The sequence below is a fragment of the Carassius auratus genome, chromosome 26 (genome assembly GCF_003368295.1).
Source record: "Carassius auratus strain Wakin chromosome 26, ASM336829v1, whole genome shotgun sequence".
Taxonomy (NCBI): Eukaryota; Metazoa; Chordata; class Actinopteri; order Cypriniformes; family Cyprinidae; genus Carassius; species Carassius auratus.
Genome location: NC_039268.1, coordinates 16,555,407 through 16,574,449, shown reverse-complemented (window position 1 = coordinate 16,574,449; position 19,043 = coordinate 16,555,407). Strand labels below are relative to the sequence as shown.

The window sequence follows — 19,043 nt, the reverse complement described above, 5'->3', positions numbered from 1 at the left end:
TTCATTTGAACATTTAAAAGCAATAGTGTAATAGTTAACAATGGAGGCAAAAGTAGTAATATATTGAAACATTTACTAACAAAATACAACATCCACCTCAAGCAATGCTCTGGATTATGTCTCCCGGCTCCAACTAGAACTCGTGAGACACATTCACATCAAATGTTCATTCCCTAGAGTTACACTCATGAGCACTGCACATTTTTGCAATCACAAAACTGCATTATTTGTGTGCGTTTTAAAGCTGAATTAACATGTTGTTCTAATGTGCTTAACCACCAGATTACTTGGGTTATCTTAGTTAGCGACTGATTGCGCTAATACTTCCAAAAACACAGCAAGGTTTACATATAAACAGTTAATTATGTCTAAAGTGAAAGTAAAGAAATGAGAAAAAAAACAGATGCGTGTAGCTCTTATAAGGACAGTACTAAACATACTGCCGCTTGTCATTAAAGGCATAATTCACCCAAAAATTTTAATTCTGTCGTGTTGTGCCAAACTTCTAATCATTTTTATTTATTCTTGTGCTGAACACAAAAGAATATATTCTGAAGAATGTGGATAACCAAACAGTTGCTCGTCCATTTTGAATTTGATAGTAGGAAAAAGAAAATATGGAAGTTACTGGGGACCAGCAGCTGTTTGGTTTCCCCACATTCTTCAGAATAATTTTTGATGTTCAACAGAAGAAACAAACTCATTCAGGTTTAAAACCACTTGAGAGTGTTGTTTTAAATGATAACACAATTTTCATTTTTGGGTGGACTATTCCTCCAATGTTAGTAATGGGGCTGTCACTTTTGTGAAAAAATCATTTTCGATTTTTAAGACATAAGTGTTAGTTGAATCGATTGTAAAATCGATTTTCCATGTCTAAAAAAAAAAGACGTTTCCTTTTTCAACGTAAAATAACGGATGAACGTAAAGAGAGTGCTGGAAACGCAAAAGTCAGCAATATTTCTTATTTATTGGCATGAAGTGCAGAATAACAAACAGCAATAGGAGTGCAACATTCTCGAAAAAAATATATGCAGGGGGGACTGCTGCAATAACATAAACAAAAAAACATCACTGCAAGCTTCAACCCGGCTGCATTTATGATTTAGGCAATTCAAAAATCTCCAAAATTATTTTAAATAATGATTCAATCCAAGTCGATCAAACTTTTCAGGGTCCAGAGCAGAGCGTTTTTAATTCATTGTATGTCCAACTGTTGAGAAGACATGCTCCGAACGTACTGATGTCCCAGGGACACTCAGGTACAGCTGCGCAAGGTGGGGGTATTACTGCCAATTTTCCACCACAAAAGTCAGTCGCTGTCAGCTTGCAATGGTCCTTTTCATAACTCAGAATCTCCTGTAACTAGATGCGTGAATGAAGGGAATTCGCGTCTACCATGCTGCGAGACCTCTATACGTGCGTAAACGCGTCTTTACATTGACTTAACATTGAAATCATTCGGGCCAGACACTCTATTTGCATTTGGTGTGAACGCAGAGAGGTTGCTTTTGACGTCACTATGTCTTATAGGCACGTTAAATTGCTGGTATTTTCTTTCTAGCTTTCGCAACGCATACTGCACTTTCGGATTTCTTTATTTTCTTTTTATGCTTTTTTGTGAGTTTTGTTATATGTATTTTTTTATTGTTTAATTATTTTTTTATTAATAGTGTACATATTTGGTTAAAATCGATTCCCTATTTTCATTTTCTAAACTTTTTTTGGTTGGTGCGATCGATTGTGCAATCGATTTTCAAACTAAAAGTGACAGACCTAGTTAGTAACATAAAACACAAAGAAAAAAAACTCACTGTTCTTGCCTGAAGAACTTTAATACAGTTGCTAAAGTTCAGCAGTAATAAAATAACTTGATAATTCAACAACTTTTCACTTTTGCACCAAATAGTTTTTATAACAGTATCATAAAGTATCGGTATCGATAAACAATATTGGTATCAATAATACGCAATCGATACCCACCCTAATCCTGATTTCAAAATGCCAAGAAGGTATGGCGTCTTTGCATTATTCACAGATTTCACTGGTGTATTAAAACTGTATGATTCACACATTCAGCCGTCATTCTTCTTTCTACTGAATGATGATTTGGCAAGAATTCCGGTACATGTATTTGCTCAATAGTGTTTTTTTATTGAGTAAATGTCAATCAGAATATAAAGACAGCTAGAGATTGTCACGCATATGTGAGAGGTGTGTATGAACTTACTGGTCTAAGAGTTGATCATATTTGGCTTGGGCATCTCTTTCTGCATTCAGTGCTCTGTCTTTCTCAATAACAGCATTATCTCGGGTTTCACGAAGGTTTCTGAAAGAGTAATTAACACATTTCCTGACACAATACTATATATTATGTAGCACAGGTTTAAGTTAAGTGTGCTTTAAAGCCTTGACACAATATGAAGAATGATCGTTCAATACCGGTTCATTTCACCATTCATTAGTTACATGTAAAAAGCAAACAAGCAAACCCCATCCTTCCACTGATATTTAACAAATAAGTCATTTTAATGCAGACAGATGGCATAAATACAGTTAATAAGGAATTATAGTCCCACAAAAGTGGACAAAACAAGTTGTAAAATGTGGAGGCTGACATGAAATGAGACAAGTGCCAATTTTCAAAACAACTTACAAGGATAATGTTGCTCTGATACGGTGTACAGAAAAAATTACATTGTGGTAGCGCAAGAGTAAATATAAAGCAGTGTTAGATTTTAATTAAGGCTGTGCAATTTGGACAAAAACACCTATCACGATTTTCTGATCAATTTTGCGATTTATATTTTAATCATGATTTTGACACCGATATGCTTTACAGTCATAAATGCATGCAGTATAAATATGAAACCTATTTGCAAAAGAAAACCAATGAGAGGTTTTTCAAAAAGTTGTAACATGTCTCTAGAACACACATAAGTCAAAATAATCACTAAGTAAAGATGTCAAACAAAATGTCTAGACATATGGCAAAAAATAATAATAATAAAAACATATGGCAAAAAATAATAATAATAAAAAAATAAATAAAAACCGTGTCCTGAGATTTATTTTTCTTTTTTGCCATGCTTTGGTCATAGAGCTCACTGTAGCGACGCCTCAGGTGTTGAAATAGATTTGTTATACATTATACAGGTTCACACGTACTCCGTTTGCATTGCGTATACAGTAAGTTATGTGTACGCGGTTAAGAAGCAGCAATGAGAGTGCCGTTATTGTAAGGAGAAAGCAAATTAAAGTAATGTGTGAGCGTGAATCTATCCACTCGCACACAGATTTCCTTTGCTCGGTTAACAAAACCAGATGCGCATGCTCAGATCATAGATTGTATAAGGCTCAGATACACGCTACCTTACAACGTGTCTCCTGTCCTGCGCAATCACAACTCTCTTTGTGCTCTTTTCGCACCTTTCTATTTATAACCTTTTCTGTTCTCATCTTTTACCGTGTGCAGTGTGAATGTTCTGATCCGTTAACATGGGCTGTGTCACAGTGTGTGTGAACCCGGGGTTAGGCTCCACTCAGGTGCGCTACTTTTCAGATTGTTTCGGATAGCATACTGCGGAGGTCAGGGCTGCGGAAAATCGTGCTATAAAGCGATTTAGAAATCGAGCCTGCTCAAATCGCCATTTTATTCCGATTCCAATTAATCGCACAGCCTTAATCAGATATCCTTTAGATGTAGCTACTAGATATTCATTACTTTTAATGTTAAGACTATTTTGTCTTTGGTCACTAGGGGTGCAGCGATCGACCACACTGCTGACTCAAGATGAAGGAATATCATAGAAAAATATGATGAAGATTTATAAAAACTAAATCTAGAAAGTATCCAGTATCTAGTTGCATTATTGCATTAATTTTCCGAACAATGTTTAGAAGACAAACATAAGAAACTATGTTCAGCCCCCCGATTTTTTTTTTTTTTTATATAAATTGCTTGTCATTTATTATTAAAGGATCATCATTAAATAATGATAATGACTTAAACATTATAGAGTTATTTCTAGCCAATGAAATATCTTTACAGAAGAATAATTAGAAATATTTATATTTCTTATTGAAATTTCTATGATTTTTTAAGATTTCCGATGAGACTTCCAGGACAGGAAATCCTAATTCTAAAACTTCCTTACATACCCAGGTTTTCCATGGTAAACAGTTAGGTTATTATTATTATAATTTATTTTTATATCAAAGATTTTTTCAAGGATTTGTCCCTGTCCAGTCAGAGACATGTAGGCATGCTCTCACCTGTTCTCTCTCTCATACATCTCTTTAGAAGCCCTCTGCAGGCTCTCGATTTCATGACTGGTTTTCATTCGAATGCGCTCCAGTTCATCACGCAGTTTGTTTTCATACTCTGTCTTATAGTGATCTCTGGTGGAGGGACGCAAACAGCACAACTGTAATGACTTCACAAAAAGATTTGACATCATTAATGGATCTCTGCTCCAAATCCAAGTATACTGCCACAATACTCACCAGATTTGGCCCATCTTTTTATATCATTCAATCTTCTTAATAGAGACCAATGCTGTATGGCTCATTTAACTTAACAGTAGGAAAAAGTAAAAAGAATGCACCAATCTTACTATTTATCACACATACCTAGAAGCAACATATTTCTCATAGGCATCTTCCCTGGCTTTCTTTGTGTCTTCAAGCTGGGTTTGCAGTCTGTCCAGACGGTCTTCTTGATGAGCACAGCGCACATTAAGCTCCATGTTCTGCCTGTTTAAATATTCTTTGTCCTTCTGCATCAATGTTACAGACTGCTGCAGAGTGGCTGCCTGCAGAGGAACAAGGAAAAACAGTGAGAAAGAGTTAAGTTAAGCAACAGGAGACAAGACAGATTTATGTTAACATATGGCTACCAGTTGCCCTCATGACTAGTGTGCCAGTTATGACATGTACCATCATCCTTGTTAATGGACTTTCTTCTTTTTTTTTTCTTTTTTTCAAATACATATATACAGGAACCATACCTTGCTCTCTAAATACATCTACATATGTCTACAAAGAAAATAAACTGAAACATTGTTTATTATCAAGTGTGAACCTTAGATTTTCTTTAGAACCTTTATTATCAAGTGTGAACCTTAGATGTTGATCATTTAAACAAGGCTCAATCGGTTAACTAAATAATTGGCCTAATGGAAATGCTGATCTGTCAGTCATCTTACCTCCTTATTTAGGTCATTCCTCTCTTTGGTCAGGGCAGTGTGTGTGAGGTCCAGCATTTCCAACTTCTTTCTCAACTCTCTAACCTCTGTTTCATACCCATCTCTATCTCTGTGGACACACAACCACAACAGCATTAGAACATTAGTAATGTTTTTGAAAGTCTCTTTTCCTCAGCAGCCGTGCATTTATTTCATCTTCTTTTATTTTTAATGTAAAAGTCTTTTGAATGGAGTGTACATGTGAACAGAGGATACTAAAAGAGAAAGGTTGCCTGCTCTTGTGGTCTAGCAGGACATTTCCCTCACCGTTTGATTTTGTCATAGTTCTCTCGTTTGTAGTCTCCTTCCTGAATGAGCTGCTTGGTGTCAGCGAGTTCCAGCGTGACTCTCTGACAGCGGATCTCCAGCTCCGAGCGCGCTCTCCTCTCTTCCTCATAGCTCTGGTTGGGACATGGGATAGCGGCAAAAAATGCAAATAACAGTAATGCCAATAAGAAAGATTATTTCACGGTTGTCTGGAATACTTGAGTCTGCATTTATACCAGTGCAAATTAGAACAGCCAATCAAAATAGTTAATCGTCAAACTCAAAACTGCATAAACTGTTAAAGCGGACTAAACTATACATATTATCACCAGAGAGAAGTCTGTCGCTTCCATTAGAAAACACTTTGATTAAACGATCATTCTTATTAAATCTTACAAGGTTAAATATTAGACAAGATTAAACATATGAAGAGAAGAATTGTTCAAATAAATTTACAACATACATTTAAGAAAATCATTAAAAAAAAAAAAAAAATCACACACACACATATACATATAGACAGAGAGACAGACAGACAGATTTCCATGCTGACTTTAAAGTGTAGAACTAGATAGATAGATAGATAGATAGATAGATAGATAGATAGATAGATAGATTCCATGCTGACTTTAAAGAGTAGTACTTGAAGTAAAACTAGTATCCAAAAAGGGAAAGTATTTTTTTCTCCACACCTCCATTAGTGATCTCATTTGGTTCCGATGACTGTCCAGATCCTCGTTCAGGTCAGACTTTTTCACTTGCAGCTCAGTCACAAGAGCCCTCAGCGGGTTCACAACCTCGTAGAACCGAATCTATGTGTTTGTGTACAACACACATTATAGCTTTTAAGAACTGGGAGGAATTAATAGCACCAATAAATGTATCTAATAACATATCTTTATTTCCAGTTCCAGTTCCAGATAATTCGGTGCTTACTGCCACGTATTCAGGGATGGTGAGTTTGTCCTCAGGCAGCTCCTTCAGCTCAGCGTACTTCTCCTCAGACAGCTCCAGGTCCCTCAAGCTCCTGCGGAGATCACCTGCTCGATCGCACAGCTGACGGTTGGTCTCCTCCAGCTGCTTCTGTCTGAGCATGATGGTGTCCATCTCCTGCTTCCTCAAGACTTGCTGCTTCCTGCAGAAGCAGAAGACACACTCAACCCCATGAAGCCTACTGTATCATACTTGAGATATTTATAAGACCTCTTAATGACCAACAGGATTAAATCTTTGCTGAAAATCCTGTTGTGCACAATCTTCTACATGCCTAGTGTTGTGTCGTCTGATTATGTTCATACTTTTTTTTATCAAGTAAAATGTCTTCAGACATTTATAATCTGTTATAAAGATCTTATTGATTTACATTACTAGCTATCAAACTTTTTGGGGGGGCCATATACTGTAAAAAACAACTCCTCATTATTAAGTAATTAGTAACTAGTATAATTATTATTTAGAACATTACATATAGGTATAGTATGATTAAAACAGAGTACGTTTTCTATCATTATTTGTGATTAACAGTAAGTAGGACAACTAGAAATATGCTATCATTTATTGGTTTAAAAATATTCAGCATCATCAAACCAATTCCACTAAACATTTATTCAGCCAACACCAATCTGACCCTGGATATATTGACCATCCCTGCTTCCAGTGGATCTTTTTCTCAGTCAAACTGTGTGCAAACTAACCTGTTTTCATCCTGCTGTAGTTTGAGCTGGCTGTCCAGACGCAGAGAGAGCACCTGTTTCTGATGGAGAGCATCGTTCAGCCTTTCCTCCAGCTCCTCTATCTACAAATGAATGTGCAAAACACTTATAGATGACAAAACAAAGTTCAGATACTTTCCAAACTTATTCCAATGCAATGTAGACATTAGTTCGGAGGTCACCAGCCATTACCTTGGTAAGATGGTCCACTTTGAGGTTGTCTATGAGCAGATTTTTCTGTGAGAGCTCTATCTTCAGTTTCTGGAGGTTATGAAGCAGCTCTTTTCTTTCCAGGAGCTGTTTTGTGACCTTCCCTGTTCCATATTTCTCGTCTGAAGACGAGATGTCCTCTGTGGGGACTGTTGTCTCCAGACTGATGTCTTCAGACTCGATGGAGCTGGAGATGTTTGCCGTGGCGCTCTTTGGCTTCTTAGGGGGCATCTCGACACCGCTCCAGTCAACCGTCCTACCGACTTATCATGTAAGGAAATAGGACTGGTCCTCCAATTTCTACAACTGGTAAACGTGGGTTATTAGCAGTCAGTCGTCAGGAGAGAAGCTCAGAAGCTCAAGCGCAGAATTAACGGATAACGGATAAGGTGTTAGTCGCTAAGCAATGACAGATGGACAAACCAAGACAACAAATTCGGTTATTTCAGGTTAACTAACTTACCTGACGTTCGCAGCCTTTTGACTAGAAAAACACGACACAGTAAAAATTTATGTGCGATGTCAAATTTTAAAATGCCTTATGTTGGGTGAAAAATGTGTTTTATGATTAAAATCTTACTTATTTATTACATTGACTGTTGTTTTTAAGCGTCCCGCCTCCCTAGGAACAACGACGCCTGACAACAGAGAAGAGAAGTGAAGTTTTCGTTAAAGAGCGTCTGCCTCAGAAACGCGTTTGATGAAAAATAATGCGCCACCTAAAGGACTCCGCCGGAACAGGACTCTTAGTTTGAAATCTACCTAAAATTCAGGACCGGATATTTGAAAATGTGTTCTTATATATATATATATATATATATATATATATATATATATATATATATATATATATATATATATATATATATACATATATATGTATGTAGGCCTATTATTATTATTATTTTTTTTAATTATTATTATTATTTTGTATTTGCGAATGCACAACAGAGCTGATTGCCTTTAGGTGTTTTCCCCTTTTATCCCAATAACAGTTAAGTCATTCAGTACATTATTTTAGATTGTAATTAATAATTCATGTTGCATCCAGTTAAAGGTCCAGGTTTGCTTCCAAGATATAAAGCTTCAGAGTCCTCCAGCTCATGTGAAGACAGTGATCAAGAGGAGGTCGTGTTCAAGAGAGCCAAATACTCATCATCATCTAGGAACAGACCTTCTTCAAAGTATGATACTTGATGGGTCTCCAAATAAATGTGTTTCTCAGGGATTCGTATTCAATAAGGTGTTTGGTGGTCACAAATTAATCCCTTTTTATATATCCAAAGGATTTTTAGGCTTTTGGGAGATAGTCAACCCTATAAATTATAATGTATTATATTTGATACATAAATTTTGAAGGTGCTAGAGGATATTTAGGACCAGCTCTACCACCAGGCTGTACACCAGAAGTGTCAAGTGGTGAAGGAGAAGAAGAAAATGTCTTGTTGGACCCATACCATCAAAAGGACCGTCCCAGGACTCTGTGGCCTTGGACTTTGAAAGAAGAGCTCAGAGAATGAAGGACAAACTTACAGGAGTGGATGTAAGAGCTTTTCATGTATTTTTAAATCTATTAAATCAGCTAGTATTTTGGATATATTATTAATCATAATCTACCATGTTATTATTATTATTTTTTTTTTTTTCTTCTCACTTCTCACTTTTGTATTTTTATATCTTTGCACATGCTTCTTATTTTAAGCCTTATATTGGATTTGAATTGAATTTATGCATTTAGCAGACACTTTTATCCAAAGCGACTTATAGTACATTCAGGCTAACATTTCTTACCTAACATGTGTTCCCTGAGAATCGAACCCACAACCTATTGCGCTGCTAAAGCAATGCTCTACCAGTGAGCCACAGGAACTTATATACTGTATATACTTTCAGTTTTTATTTCTGTTTGCATACTTCATACCCCAGGACAAGTCATTTTGCTGTGCTTGCACAATGACAATAAAGAACTTGACTGATTCGCTTTGTTCAACATTAAAATAGATTTGGATTTAATCCCATAAGTGGGCGGACTAAACAGCCTGGGACTCTTCTGCTTTTAGACCGGCCCCAAAGTGGTCTCCAGAGAGAGCTGGATGACTGAGTTGCCTCCTGAGTTGCAGCACGTGGGCCTGGAAGCACGAACCTTTAAGAAAAGATCAGGCCCTGAGAACAAAGACCGCTCCGTTTGGACTGACACTCCCGCTGAGCGTGAGCGAAAAGCTAGGGTGAGTTAGCAATAAATGTAATTGAGTTCAGATGTGAAATGTGGGGATTGTTGTGGAGAGTCATCATTGATTTTCCAGTGACATCATATGTGATTCTGCAGGTAATACAAGCTTTATTAACCCTGGGTTTTGGAAAAGAGGGATTTCAGGGATCGTTTGGAAATTCCCTTCTTGTTTGTCTTTCCTAGGAACGACTAGAAGCTAAGGAAAAAGGTGAATCTGCCAAGGATGATGGACCTCGTCTATCTCAGAAAGAGCTTGAGATGGCTGAAAAAGTTTCAAAATATAATGTAAGTTCAGTTAACTGCTTAAGTATAAAAATGTGAATTTCAGTCTCAGAATGCCAATGTCTTTTTTAGGAGTCCAAGTGTGGTGAATCTCTCATCAGTATGCACACTCAAAAGATGAAAAGAAAAGCTGAGGAGGATGCCAACAAGCCTGTGGAAAGAACACCTTTCGACAGAGACACAGACCTCCAAGTCAATCGGTTTGATGAGGCTCAGAAAAAAAGCTTTGCTCAAGAAGTCACAAGAGCTGAACACCCGCTTTTCACACAGCAAAGACCGCATGTTCCTGTGAGGGACATTCAACAAACCTATCTCTCGTTGTCAAGATTTGTATTTTTTAATGGGTGTTTTTTACTGAACTGGAATCTTTGAGCATCATCATCATCATCATCAAAACATCATGAGCTTTTGTTGACAGTTAAATGTAAAATTAGGAGGACCAACTTTTCCTCCTGAATTTTCATTTTTTCCCTCCAATGTCTAATCGTAAGATATAATGCATTAAAAGTTTTGTAATTTTGTGACTTCTGCAAGTTTTTAGGCTGCCTTTTTATTGATAGGTAATGAATACTTAACTATTATCGTTTATATCCATTGAACTCCCCTGAATTCTTTCAGTTTTATGTTTTTGAGTCATGGTTTGTTCACCAGACTGTGCTTTCCTCCTAGACTTTTCCAAGTTGACTCAAACGTACTTCACTCTATAACAATAACAGACAGAAAGGATGTATACCAAATTATTATTACATTAATGAAAAAAAAAAAAAAAACTCAGCACAATGTTGCTAAAAATTTAAATTCTAAAGTATTTATATCACTAGTTTTTTGCTGTACTTTTATTTATGCTGTTGTTAATTTACCATTTAAATCCATTACATATTTCCTAATCAATACACTATTACTAATTCATAGCCATTATGTAATAATGCAAATAATCGTCATGGTCCAAATATAATTTTTTATTGCCCCATGTAAAAATATATTTTATTATTTTATTGCGATATAATTTTAACCATGTAGGTTCGTGGCTATAAGGCTCAACTGAATTGTTTCTTGGAGGTTTTAATACTATCATAAATGTACAGTGTTCATTTCTGTAAATAAATACCTATTCTATTTTATTCTATTCTATTCCTTAGGAAAATTAACCAATGTTTTATCACCATAAAAAGTATAGTAACTATATATATATATATATATATATATATATATATATATATATATATATATATATATATATATATATATATATATATATATATATATTGGCGTATTGACTGCCATTTTCACAACCACTTTTTTATATAATTAAATATGGGTAGGGTTAGTGTACTTGTTAAAATATGGGTAATGTAGCAAACTCATGGTTCATTTGTGGTTATCTTGTTTATAGTAACCAAGGTTTATTTAAATTTTTTTGAACAACCATGATTTATTATCCTAAGGGCTTCCATTCTATTCTCAAAAACATGTTCACTAACAAATAAATCGAGTAGTGTTTATTTGGACTAAAAATGACAAAGCGACGTAAAAAAAAAATCTGTACTATTATGAGATATGGTAATGAGCTAAATAATAATGAGTCCACCAGCCTCCTTTTTATTTTTGTTAACTGTCTTACAAATTCAAGGATTTTGTCACTATGTTGCATGTATTAACCAACACGCTTTTCTTTTTTTGGTCCAAACAGGCTACCATACAACCTTCGCTGTTGTTGATGGTGTGTTAGCTTACGAGTGTGTAGCGTGGTCGCGGGGTATTAAATCAACATTAAATAATTAGAATATAAATATTTAAACTATTAACAAACATGTCAGACAAAGGAGACGTTGATTTAACTGGTGCAAAACAGAACACGGGCGTATGGTTGGTCAAAGTAAGTGATTTAAATAGCTCGATGATGAACTGCTTTGTGCAGCCAGTTTTTAGCCTCTACAATATCACGCCTGGCAGTGTGGTTCATATGTTTTGCCTTGTAATTATTAAAACCATATTAAATATGGGCATTGGTTTAAAGCTATGTTTGCATAAACTTCATAAAGGTCCCAAAGTATTTGTCACAGCAATGGGCCAAAGCCACAGGGAGAGGAGAAGTTGGAAAGCTCCGAATATGCAAGTATGAAGCAAAAATAAATGCGATATATATGTTATGGAATACCACAAGCACAACGTTCATTTAAAACATTAACAGTTTAACAATTTGTTTGTGCAGGAATCAAGGCAAAGCAGAGGTAACTCGTAAGTCTTTAAACATTCAGTGTTTTTGTATTTGAGACTTGTCTATGGACTCAATGTTTTTCTGATTGATCGACAGGTGTCTTTCACACTCAATGAGGAGCTGACCACCTTAGACACCGTTGGGCAGAAATCCTCCATGGTACGAGCCCCCAGAGAACATCCATTCACTCTGCAGACGGTCGGTGGACAGACTCTGGCTGTTTTCACTGAGAACTCTTCAGGTGAGAGAGAACCAGGATCTCACTGCATGTAAAACTGTTGACTGCTGTGCATTTAAATGATGTGAAATTAAAGTAGATTCATATACAGATATGAAGTATATGTAACCAGCAGTGAAATGTACATCAGCTGCATTCCATGGACTGTAAAATTATTTATAATGTATATTTAAAAGAAAAAGAGAGATAAGAGTACAAATAGTGAGATAGTATAATAACAGAGATGAGAAAATCCTGGGACATATAGGACAGTGTACAATAGAACACAAAAAATATTCAGATGATCAAGTATGTATAAGAGGAAAAATCTAAGTACCAAATGTTTAATTCATTAATTAATTCATTCATTCATGAGAATGTTGATGTAGTATTTTAATGTAGTGATGTATTGTATACAGAATAAATTAGATTATTACTCATGCTGATAGTAATATTATGTAGTCTTTCAAAAAAATCATCATTACTATTATTTAATGATGTTAATATCTTTAGATTTAATTTTAAATTTTAAAGAGCATTTTTACTTTATGATGAAGAGTTTTGGTACTTTTAGTAGGACATAATTCCAATGTAATGTGATTTCAGAACCACAATATTTCTAAAAATGCTGTTATACTAAGCTTAAAACTCGCTCTCTGGGTAATCTTTTATAGAATGTGTGTGTGTATGTCTGTATATACCCATATTTTAAAGATATTCATAATAGCAACAACACTTGATTTCACTCAATTAACCTTTAGGTTTGACGAAAAGCAGAGATGCCTGAAATTTACGTCTAATTTATGAAAATACTGAATAATAAACCCATTAATTACAATATGGATTTGTATTAAACTGAACACTAGTAACAACATGCCAGTTGGGGCATTTTGTACCAATTCTGGTTTCAACAAACTATATTTTTTTACCCCACAAACCTAAAAAAATTAACAAATAGACACAAAATCAGGTAAATTAACCCCAAGACTGTTTTGACTAAGTCTTACAAATTAAAAATAGCATAGCCACTCATTAAATGTTGAGATAAGATTTAGTGCCGTCCATGATTAATAAAATGTTAATCAGTTCTGAATGTGTAAACTATGCTAAGACTTGTATAATGTTAGATATTTACATTTGAATAAAAGTTATTATAAAGAATCATAGTTTTTTTCCTGTTAACTGAACTTTTGCTTTCAAACAGTTCACTGGGTAAGTCATGTTGTGCCATCTCTGGGATTTCCTGCACATACTTCAGTTACCTTTTACTCTCTTCCTCCAGTTCTGTTCAGTTTTTCTCTCTAAACTTTGTCTGTTGTGTGAGATGAATCAGATATTAGGTTGTAATAACTTTCATCTGGTCTCTTTAGCTTTTGCAGTTGCTAACCTCTGCCTCTAAATCAGTGTATGTGATTGTGGTGTTGTAATGGTAGAAGACATTAGAATGGGCCTTCAAGTATCACTGATTTTAGAAACCAAATCTGCTCACTGCCTTAATTATTCCTTGATTAACATGAAGTTGTGTTGTGTAGCTTGGGTGCTGTGTGTGCATGACCAACTCTTTACAGTTGTCGTGCTAATTAATATTTTTTTTTTTTTTTGTTTGTAGTGACAGTGGGGATTTCTTTAGTTGTTGTGAATGTGCCTGAGTTCCAAAGCCTGGTCACGTCTCTTCTGTTAAGTGACCTGGGATCAGTTATTTAAACATGAGGCTCAGTGATTTTTAATTAATTTTTTAATGCTGTATTTATTTGACCCAAAATACGCTTTTTTGGTGTGAAATATTACGATTTTCTTGTATTAAAACAATATATTATTGCGTAAATTTTTTCTACATTAATATATTTTAAGTTTCTTTAAGTAATTTCTTCCTGTGACTGCTACAATGAATTAAAAATCCATTCTTATTATCAGTGTTGAAAACAGTTGTGCTGTTTAATATTTTTTGATTCATTTTATTATCTTTTTTTTCAGGATAATGAATAAAAAGTAAAAAAACAAAACAAAAAAGTAACAATGTAAAAAAAAAAAAAATCAACTTTTGAGAAGTATTAATTTCTTCCTTAAAACAAATCCAGTGATTTATATGAATCTCCATATCCTTGATATCAGGGTACCATTGGTTTGTGGTTTTTGGATTAATTTAGATCAATTTCCTCATTGGTATCAATGAAGATAACTCATTAACTGAGTGATCAGAGGTTCTGTGTGGCTTGTTGGTCATATCTGCGTGGTTTGTTTATTTGTGCGTATGCTTTCGCTCACTGCTGTGTAAGAAGCTGCCGTGAGGCTTGGCCTGCCGTGATTAATTTGGCATGTACTCCCCCTCGTTCTCATGTTGCCATCCCTCTTGTAGGGCAGTCAGATGCCGAGACCGGTGGCTCAGGTACAGGCCCAGGTGAGTGCTCACCGTCGCCCCCTGCTTGAGTGGAGGTCCAGGAAGGACCACGTCAAGCCTTGTACTGTTAATGGCCATTGATTTGACAATCAGCCAGCAAAACAGCTATTATAAATGCTTTATATTGCCTAATTAAAAGAATTGCTACATTGAAAATTTCACAGCCTGGAGCAGCGAATGCACTGTTGCGCCTCTCACTGCTAATGTAATGACTGAGCAGTAACAGGCTGTGTGTTGCGCCAGTGATTGCACACAGTTACAACTGTCCCTGAGTATTAATGTCTCCCTTCTTTCACAAAGATAAAATTGCACTGGAAGGAATGGTGGTGCAGAGAGCTGAATGCAGACCGGCCGTCAGTGAAAACTACATGAGGCTGAAGAAGTATGTTCACATATGCACACACGAGCTCCATTCCAACATTTAGTGACCTGCCTACACAAACAGCATTATAATTGTCATAGAAACTCATAAGTGTTTAATGTGTGACCCAAAAACTCTACTGTTTGTTTAGTGGGGCTGCCCCCTAATAGTCGACCAACAGTTTGTTAGAAAAATAAAAATAGATGAATAAAATTCCAAATTAGCCAATTCGTGCAGATCGTTCAAGTCTTTGTGGTAATACAGTACTCGGGCAGGACATCCAAATGCTCACATATCATTCATCGACTTCAAATATAGCTTATCCTCTGAAATATGTAAGTAGCAACAACTGTACATGGCCGCTCAATTTAATGTTCAGCTAAGTGTGGAAGCTAAACAGCAGCGCGCTGACTGCAGAACAGATAGAGGAGCTGGTGTCCTCACTTTCTTTCTCCCACCCTCCTTTCTGGTCAAACAGATAAGAGTAATATATATTTTGAATCTGTAAAGGTTCTATGTTGCACCTTTGTAAGATAATGAAAGCAAACGGAATGTGTTTTTTTGCCATCTCTGTCTCTGTGAATTTGAGCCTGAAACTCAGAAAATCAGCACATGCTTGCCTTCCTGACATAAAAGAATATATCTATAGAGAATCAAATGTCAAGTTTCAAATAAACCAACTCAAATGGAGAACAGATATTCTCCGATTATGTAATCCATATGAAACATGTATTCAGGCACATCTACTACTGTGGAGATGACAAGACTTTCGCCTACTTCATTTCTTAACTGAGAACAAACTAGTTTATTAATGAATTATTAAAATGTTAATGCAGCCTCCTTGCTGTTTTTCCCTGACACATTCATAATCTTTAGGCAATTAAAGGCAGAAAGACTTAAAAAATGTATCACGTCTATTTTTAAAAATCTATTTCGTCTATTTTTTCAAGATCTGTAATGTCTGATAAAAGCTTCAGTATTCTCATATCTAGAACTCCTAAATGATGTTGTTGTCTTATTTTTTTTATTTTTTTCGCAGACTGCAGATCGAGGAGTTATCTAAACCCCTCAGGTTCTCTCAACAGCTCGACAAAGCAGTTACCACCAACTACAAACCTGTGGCTAATCACGCCTATAATGTAGGCCAAGCTTTTGCATCATAAAACAGATGTCTGAAGTATCTTATATGCAGTCTATTGTTGATGGAAACTCTTTGTTCCTTTTTTCCCCTCAGCTGGATTATGAAAAGAAGAAGAAAGAAGAAGGGAAGAGGGCACGAGCAGATAAACAGCAGGTGCTGGACATGCTGTTCTCTGCTTTTGAGAAGCACCAGTATTATAACATTAAGGATCTGGTGGACATCACAAAACAGCCTGTGGTGAGTTACATTACATAATAACATATACACTACTGTTCAAACGTTTGGGGTTAGTAAGTCCATTTCTCCCAGTCTTCAGTGTCACATGATCTTGTAGAAATCAACCTGGTCTCATAAAAAAACGTACCTCTGTGAAAGGTTTTTACGTACCTTACTGCACGTTTCGCCACAGTTTCAAAGGGAAATGGCCACTGAGTGGCACTAAAATACTGGTTCAATTCATGAACCTTGTGCATTTTTATGAGGTTGAAATAGGTACATACTGCTGTGTTTTTATGATGTTGCTTCTGGTACATATTGCAGCGGTTCAGAATTCAAATATCCGGGGAGTGTCGCTAAAAGTTAATGTTCTATCTTTTTGGAAATATGCCCTACACCAAACCCCACACTTAGGCCCAATCCCAGTTCTACCCCTTAGCCCTTTCCCTTTCCCCTACTCCTCCATTTTGTGCATTCATGTCTGAAGCAACATTGCTGCTCGAGCGAATGAAAAGACATAAAAATGTAAGCCTTTTAGGCATTAATTAAGATTTTAATGAAAAGTAATCATTTGTTTAATGTTACATTCAATCGTGAGTTCATATTAACGGTCATGTTACACAAAGAAATGTTTGCAAAAATCGCTAATATTTACTAACGTCATATCATTCATTACAGACTGTGTGGTAATACCACAACATATTTTCTTGTCTGATCAGGGTGAAAACCACCGTTGACAATGAGGGGGGCTAGTTCCCCCAATTATTAGACATCGTTAAACCCTTTTCTCAAATATTGATGAGAGAGAGAGAGAGATGTCAGTGCGTTTCTCTTTTTACGGTGAGTTTACTTAAAAACTGCGATTTTATCCTCTCGTTGCTGAAAAATATAATTTCCAATATATATGTGTGTGTGTGTGTCAGTAAGAAGTGCATTAATACAGACTGGTAATTAAAGGCTCTAATGCACACCAGTATATGTGTGTATTGTAGCAGCTAGACGACGTATGATGACATGGGATGGCATAGTAGTGGTGTCTGTCCCAATTCTTAGGGGAATATTTTCACCCCTACCCCTTGACACTCTGGTTCAAGGGACAAGGGGATGGGATATAAAATAGTGTTGGGATTGGGCCTTAATCTACCCAATAGTGTTAAGAAATGCAAAACTGATATAAAACACATTTATTGATGGAACGGTGTCATTTCAACTTTCTTATATGCAGATTAGAACTTTTTTGTCGAACCATTTTTACATGAGATTCGAATAGGAGCTCCTACAGTACATCTAATCACAGTTTTCAAATCTCCCAGCATATTAATTTTGTTTTAAAATCATAACATGAAGTAATTGTGCGAAAATGACACTTTATTAATTGTATTAATTTGTGTGAAAAGGAATTAAAGGTGTCTGAGTTTTATTGCCTGTAGTATTAATTTATATTGGAAACTGCAGTGATATTATTGGTACGTATTTCGCGTATCGCTTAAAAGTGCACTCAGGTACGTTTATGCCACGAGACCAGGTAGGTAGAAATCATTCTTAAGTTGATTTGCCGCTTAAAGGGATAGTTCAGCCGAAAATGAAAATTGTCAAATTATTTACTCTCCTTCATGTCGTTCCAAACCAATAAGACTTTCATTCATCTTCAGAACACAAATTGAGATATTTGATGAAATCTGAGAGCTCTCTGACCCTCTCATAGAGGAGCAACGCATCTTACACATTCAAGACCCAGAAAGGTAGAAAGGACATCAATAAAATAGTCCATGTGACATCAGCACTTCAACCTTAGTCTTATGACACTATGAGAATACTTTTTGTGTGCAAAGAAAACAACTTTTTAACAATTTCTTCTCTTCCGTGTCAGTCTTTGATGTTCACAGGAGTCCCACGACTAAGAGCTACCTCTAAAATCTTCCTTTCTTAATTTGTAGATTTACCTGAAGGAGATTCTTCGAGACATTGGCATATACAATGTCAAAGGCACCCACAAGAACACCTGGGAGCTCAAACCGGAGTACCGACACTACCAGAATGAAGAGAAGAGCGATTGATCATTTTCAAAGCCTGTTACCTTTGGACCCAAACAGCCAACTTCCCCAATAAGTTCAAAATGTTTCTGGATAATATATTCAATGATGATTCAGTTGTGTTTAGAGGTGTATCAGAACACTATGTGGCATTTTACAATGCTTAACAGTTGCATTATGCATATAGTGATAGACGTCTTCAAATCTTAAGTCATCTGACATGAAAAGAACTTATCTCCTCATCTTAATGTTGTGTGATGTTGGTTTTTTTTTTTTTTTCTTTTTTAAGAAACATTGATTAATGGTAAATGTTTGTTTTATTCAGATTTAGTCTTCTGATCTAAACACTTATTTTATATTGTATTTAATGTTCTTAAATGCTCTTGAAATAAAGGTTTTTGTACAAAATCTTTCCACGTATCTGCACAAATTGTGAAACTTGTTTTGTTTTGACAGTTCACACAGCAGGACTGGGGTTAAATATTAAAGATTTTTTTAAATATTTAAGTTCA

General features: G+C 35.8%; 2 protein-coding genes and 1 pseudogene across 7 annotated transcripts in view; 2 read left to right on the top strand and 1 right to left on the bottom strand.

Moving 5' to 3' along the window:
• LOC113044472 (progesterone-induced-blocking factor 1) overlaps nt 1–8,099 on the bottom strand; it is a 31,686-nt gene extending 23,587 nt beyond the window's left edge. For 2 of the 5 annotated variants that reach the window (XM_026204502.1, XM_026204501.1), the window contains exons 1-10: nt 7,899–8,099; nt 7,418–7,741; nt 7,208–7,308; nt 6,450–6,648; nt 6,206–6,325; nt 5,514–5,647; nt 5,208–5,316; nt 4,633–4,814; nt 4,276–4,401; nt 2,231–2,329 (exon numbers count right to left, since the gene is read on the bottom strand). In XM_026204502.1, coding sequence (XP_026060287.1) covers nt 2,231–2,329; nt 4,276–4,401; nt 4,633–4,814; nt 5,208–5,316; nt 5,514–5,647; nt 6,206–6,325; nt 6,450–6,648; nt 7,208–7,308; nt 7,418–7,666 — 1,319 coding nt within the window. In that variant the 5' untranslated portion in view covers nt 7,667–7,741; nt 7,899–8,099. Of the gene's footprint in view, nt 1–2,230; nt 2,330–4,275; nt 4,402–4,632; nt 4,815–5,207; nt 5,317–5,513; nt 5,648–6,205; nt 6,326–6,449; nt 6,649–7,207; nt 7,309–7,417; nt 7,749–7,898 lie in introns of all 5 variants that reach the window. The other 3 variants (XM_026204498.1, XM_026204499.1, XM_026204500.1) reach the window with 3 other exon arrangements.
• A 532-nt stretch (nt 8,100–8,631) lies between these two features.
• Nucleotides 8,632–10,471, top strand: LOC113044718 (GPALPP motifs-containing protein 1-like; annotated as a pseudogene).
• A 1,158-nt stretch (nt 10,472–11,629) lies between these two features.
• LOC113044471 (general transcription factor IIF subunit 2-like) lies at nt 11,630–18,814 on the top strand. 2 transcript variants are annotated; one of them, XM_026204495.1, is made up of 9 exons: nt 11,630–11,823; nt 11,990–12,063; nt 12,160–12,178; nt 12,262–12,406; nt 14,739–14,780; nt 15,081–15,162; nt 16,181–16,280; nt 16,376–16,519; nt 18,436–18,814. In XM_026204495.1, the coding sequence occupies exons 1-9, from the start codon at nt 11,758–11,760 to the stop codon at nt 18,553–18,555; spliced, it is 792 nt and encodes a 263-aa protein (XP_026060280.1). In that variant the 5' UTR covers nt 11,630–11,757; the 3' UTR covers nt 18,556–18,814. The 2 variants fall into 2 exon arrangements, with proteins under 2 accessions (XP_026060280.1, XP_026060281.1); XM_026204496.1 differs by lacking the exon at nt 14,739–14,780 and having other exon boundaries at nt 11,631–11,823.
• The last annotated feature ends 229 nt before the right edge of the window (nt 18,815–19,043 follow it).

What these genes read in the sequence shown, in the direction of transcription:
- LOC113044471 (XM_026204495.1), top strand. Translation starts at nt 11,758, where the DNA reads ATGTCAGACAAAGGAGACGTTGATTTAACTGGTGCAAAACAGAACACG. An exon ending in TGGCTCAGGTACAGGCCCAG is followed by an intron (nt 14,781 to 15,080) that starts GTGAGTGCTCAC and finishes TCTTTCACAAAG; the next exon opens with ATAAAATTGCACTGGAAGGA. An exon ending in TGGCTAATCACGCCTATAAT is followed by an intron (nt 16,281 to 16,375) that starts GTAGGCCAAGCT and finishes TTTTCCCCTCAG; the next exon opens with CTGGATTATGAAAAGAAGAA.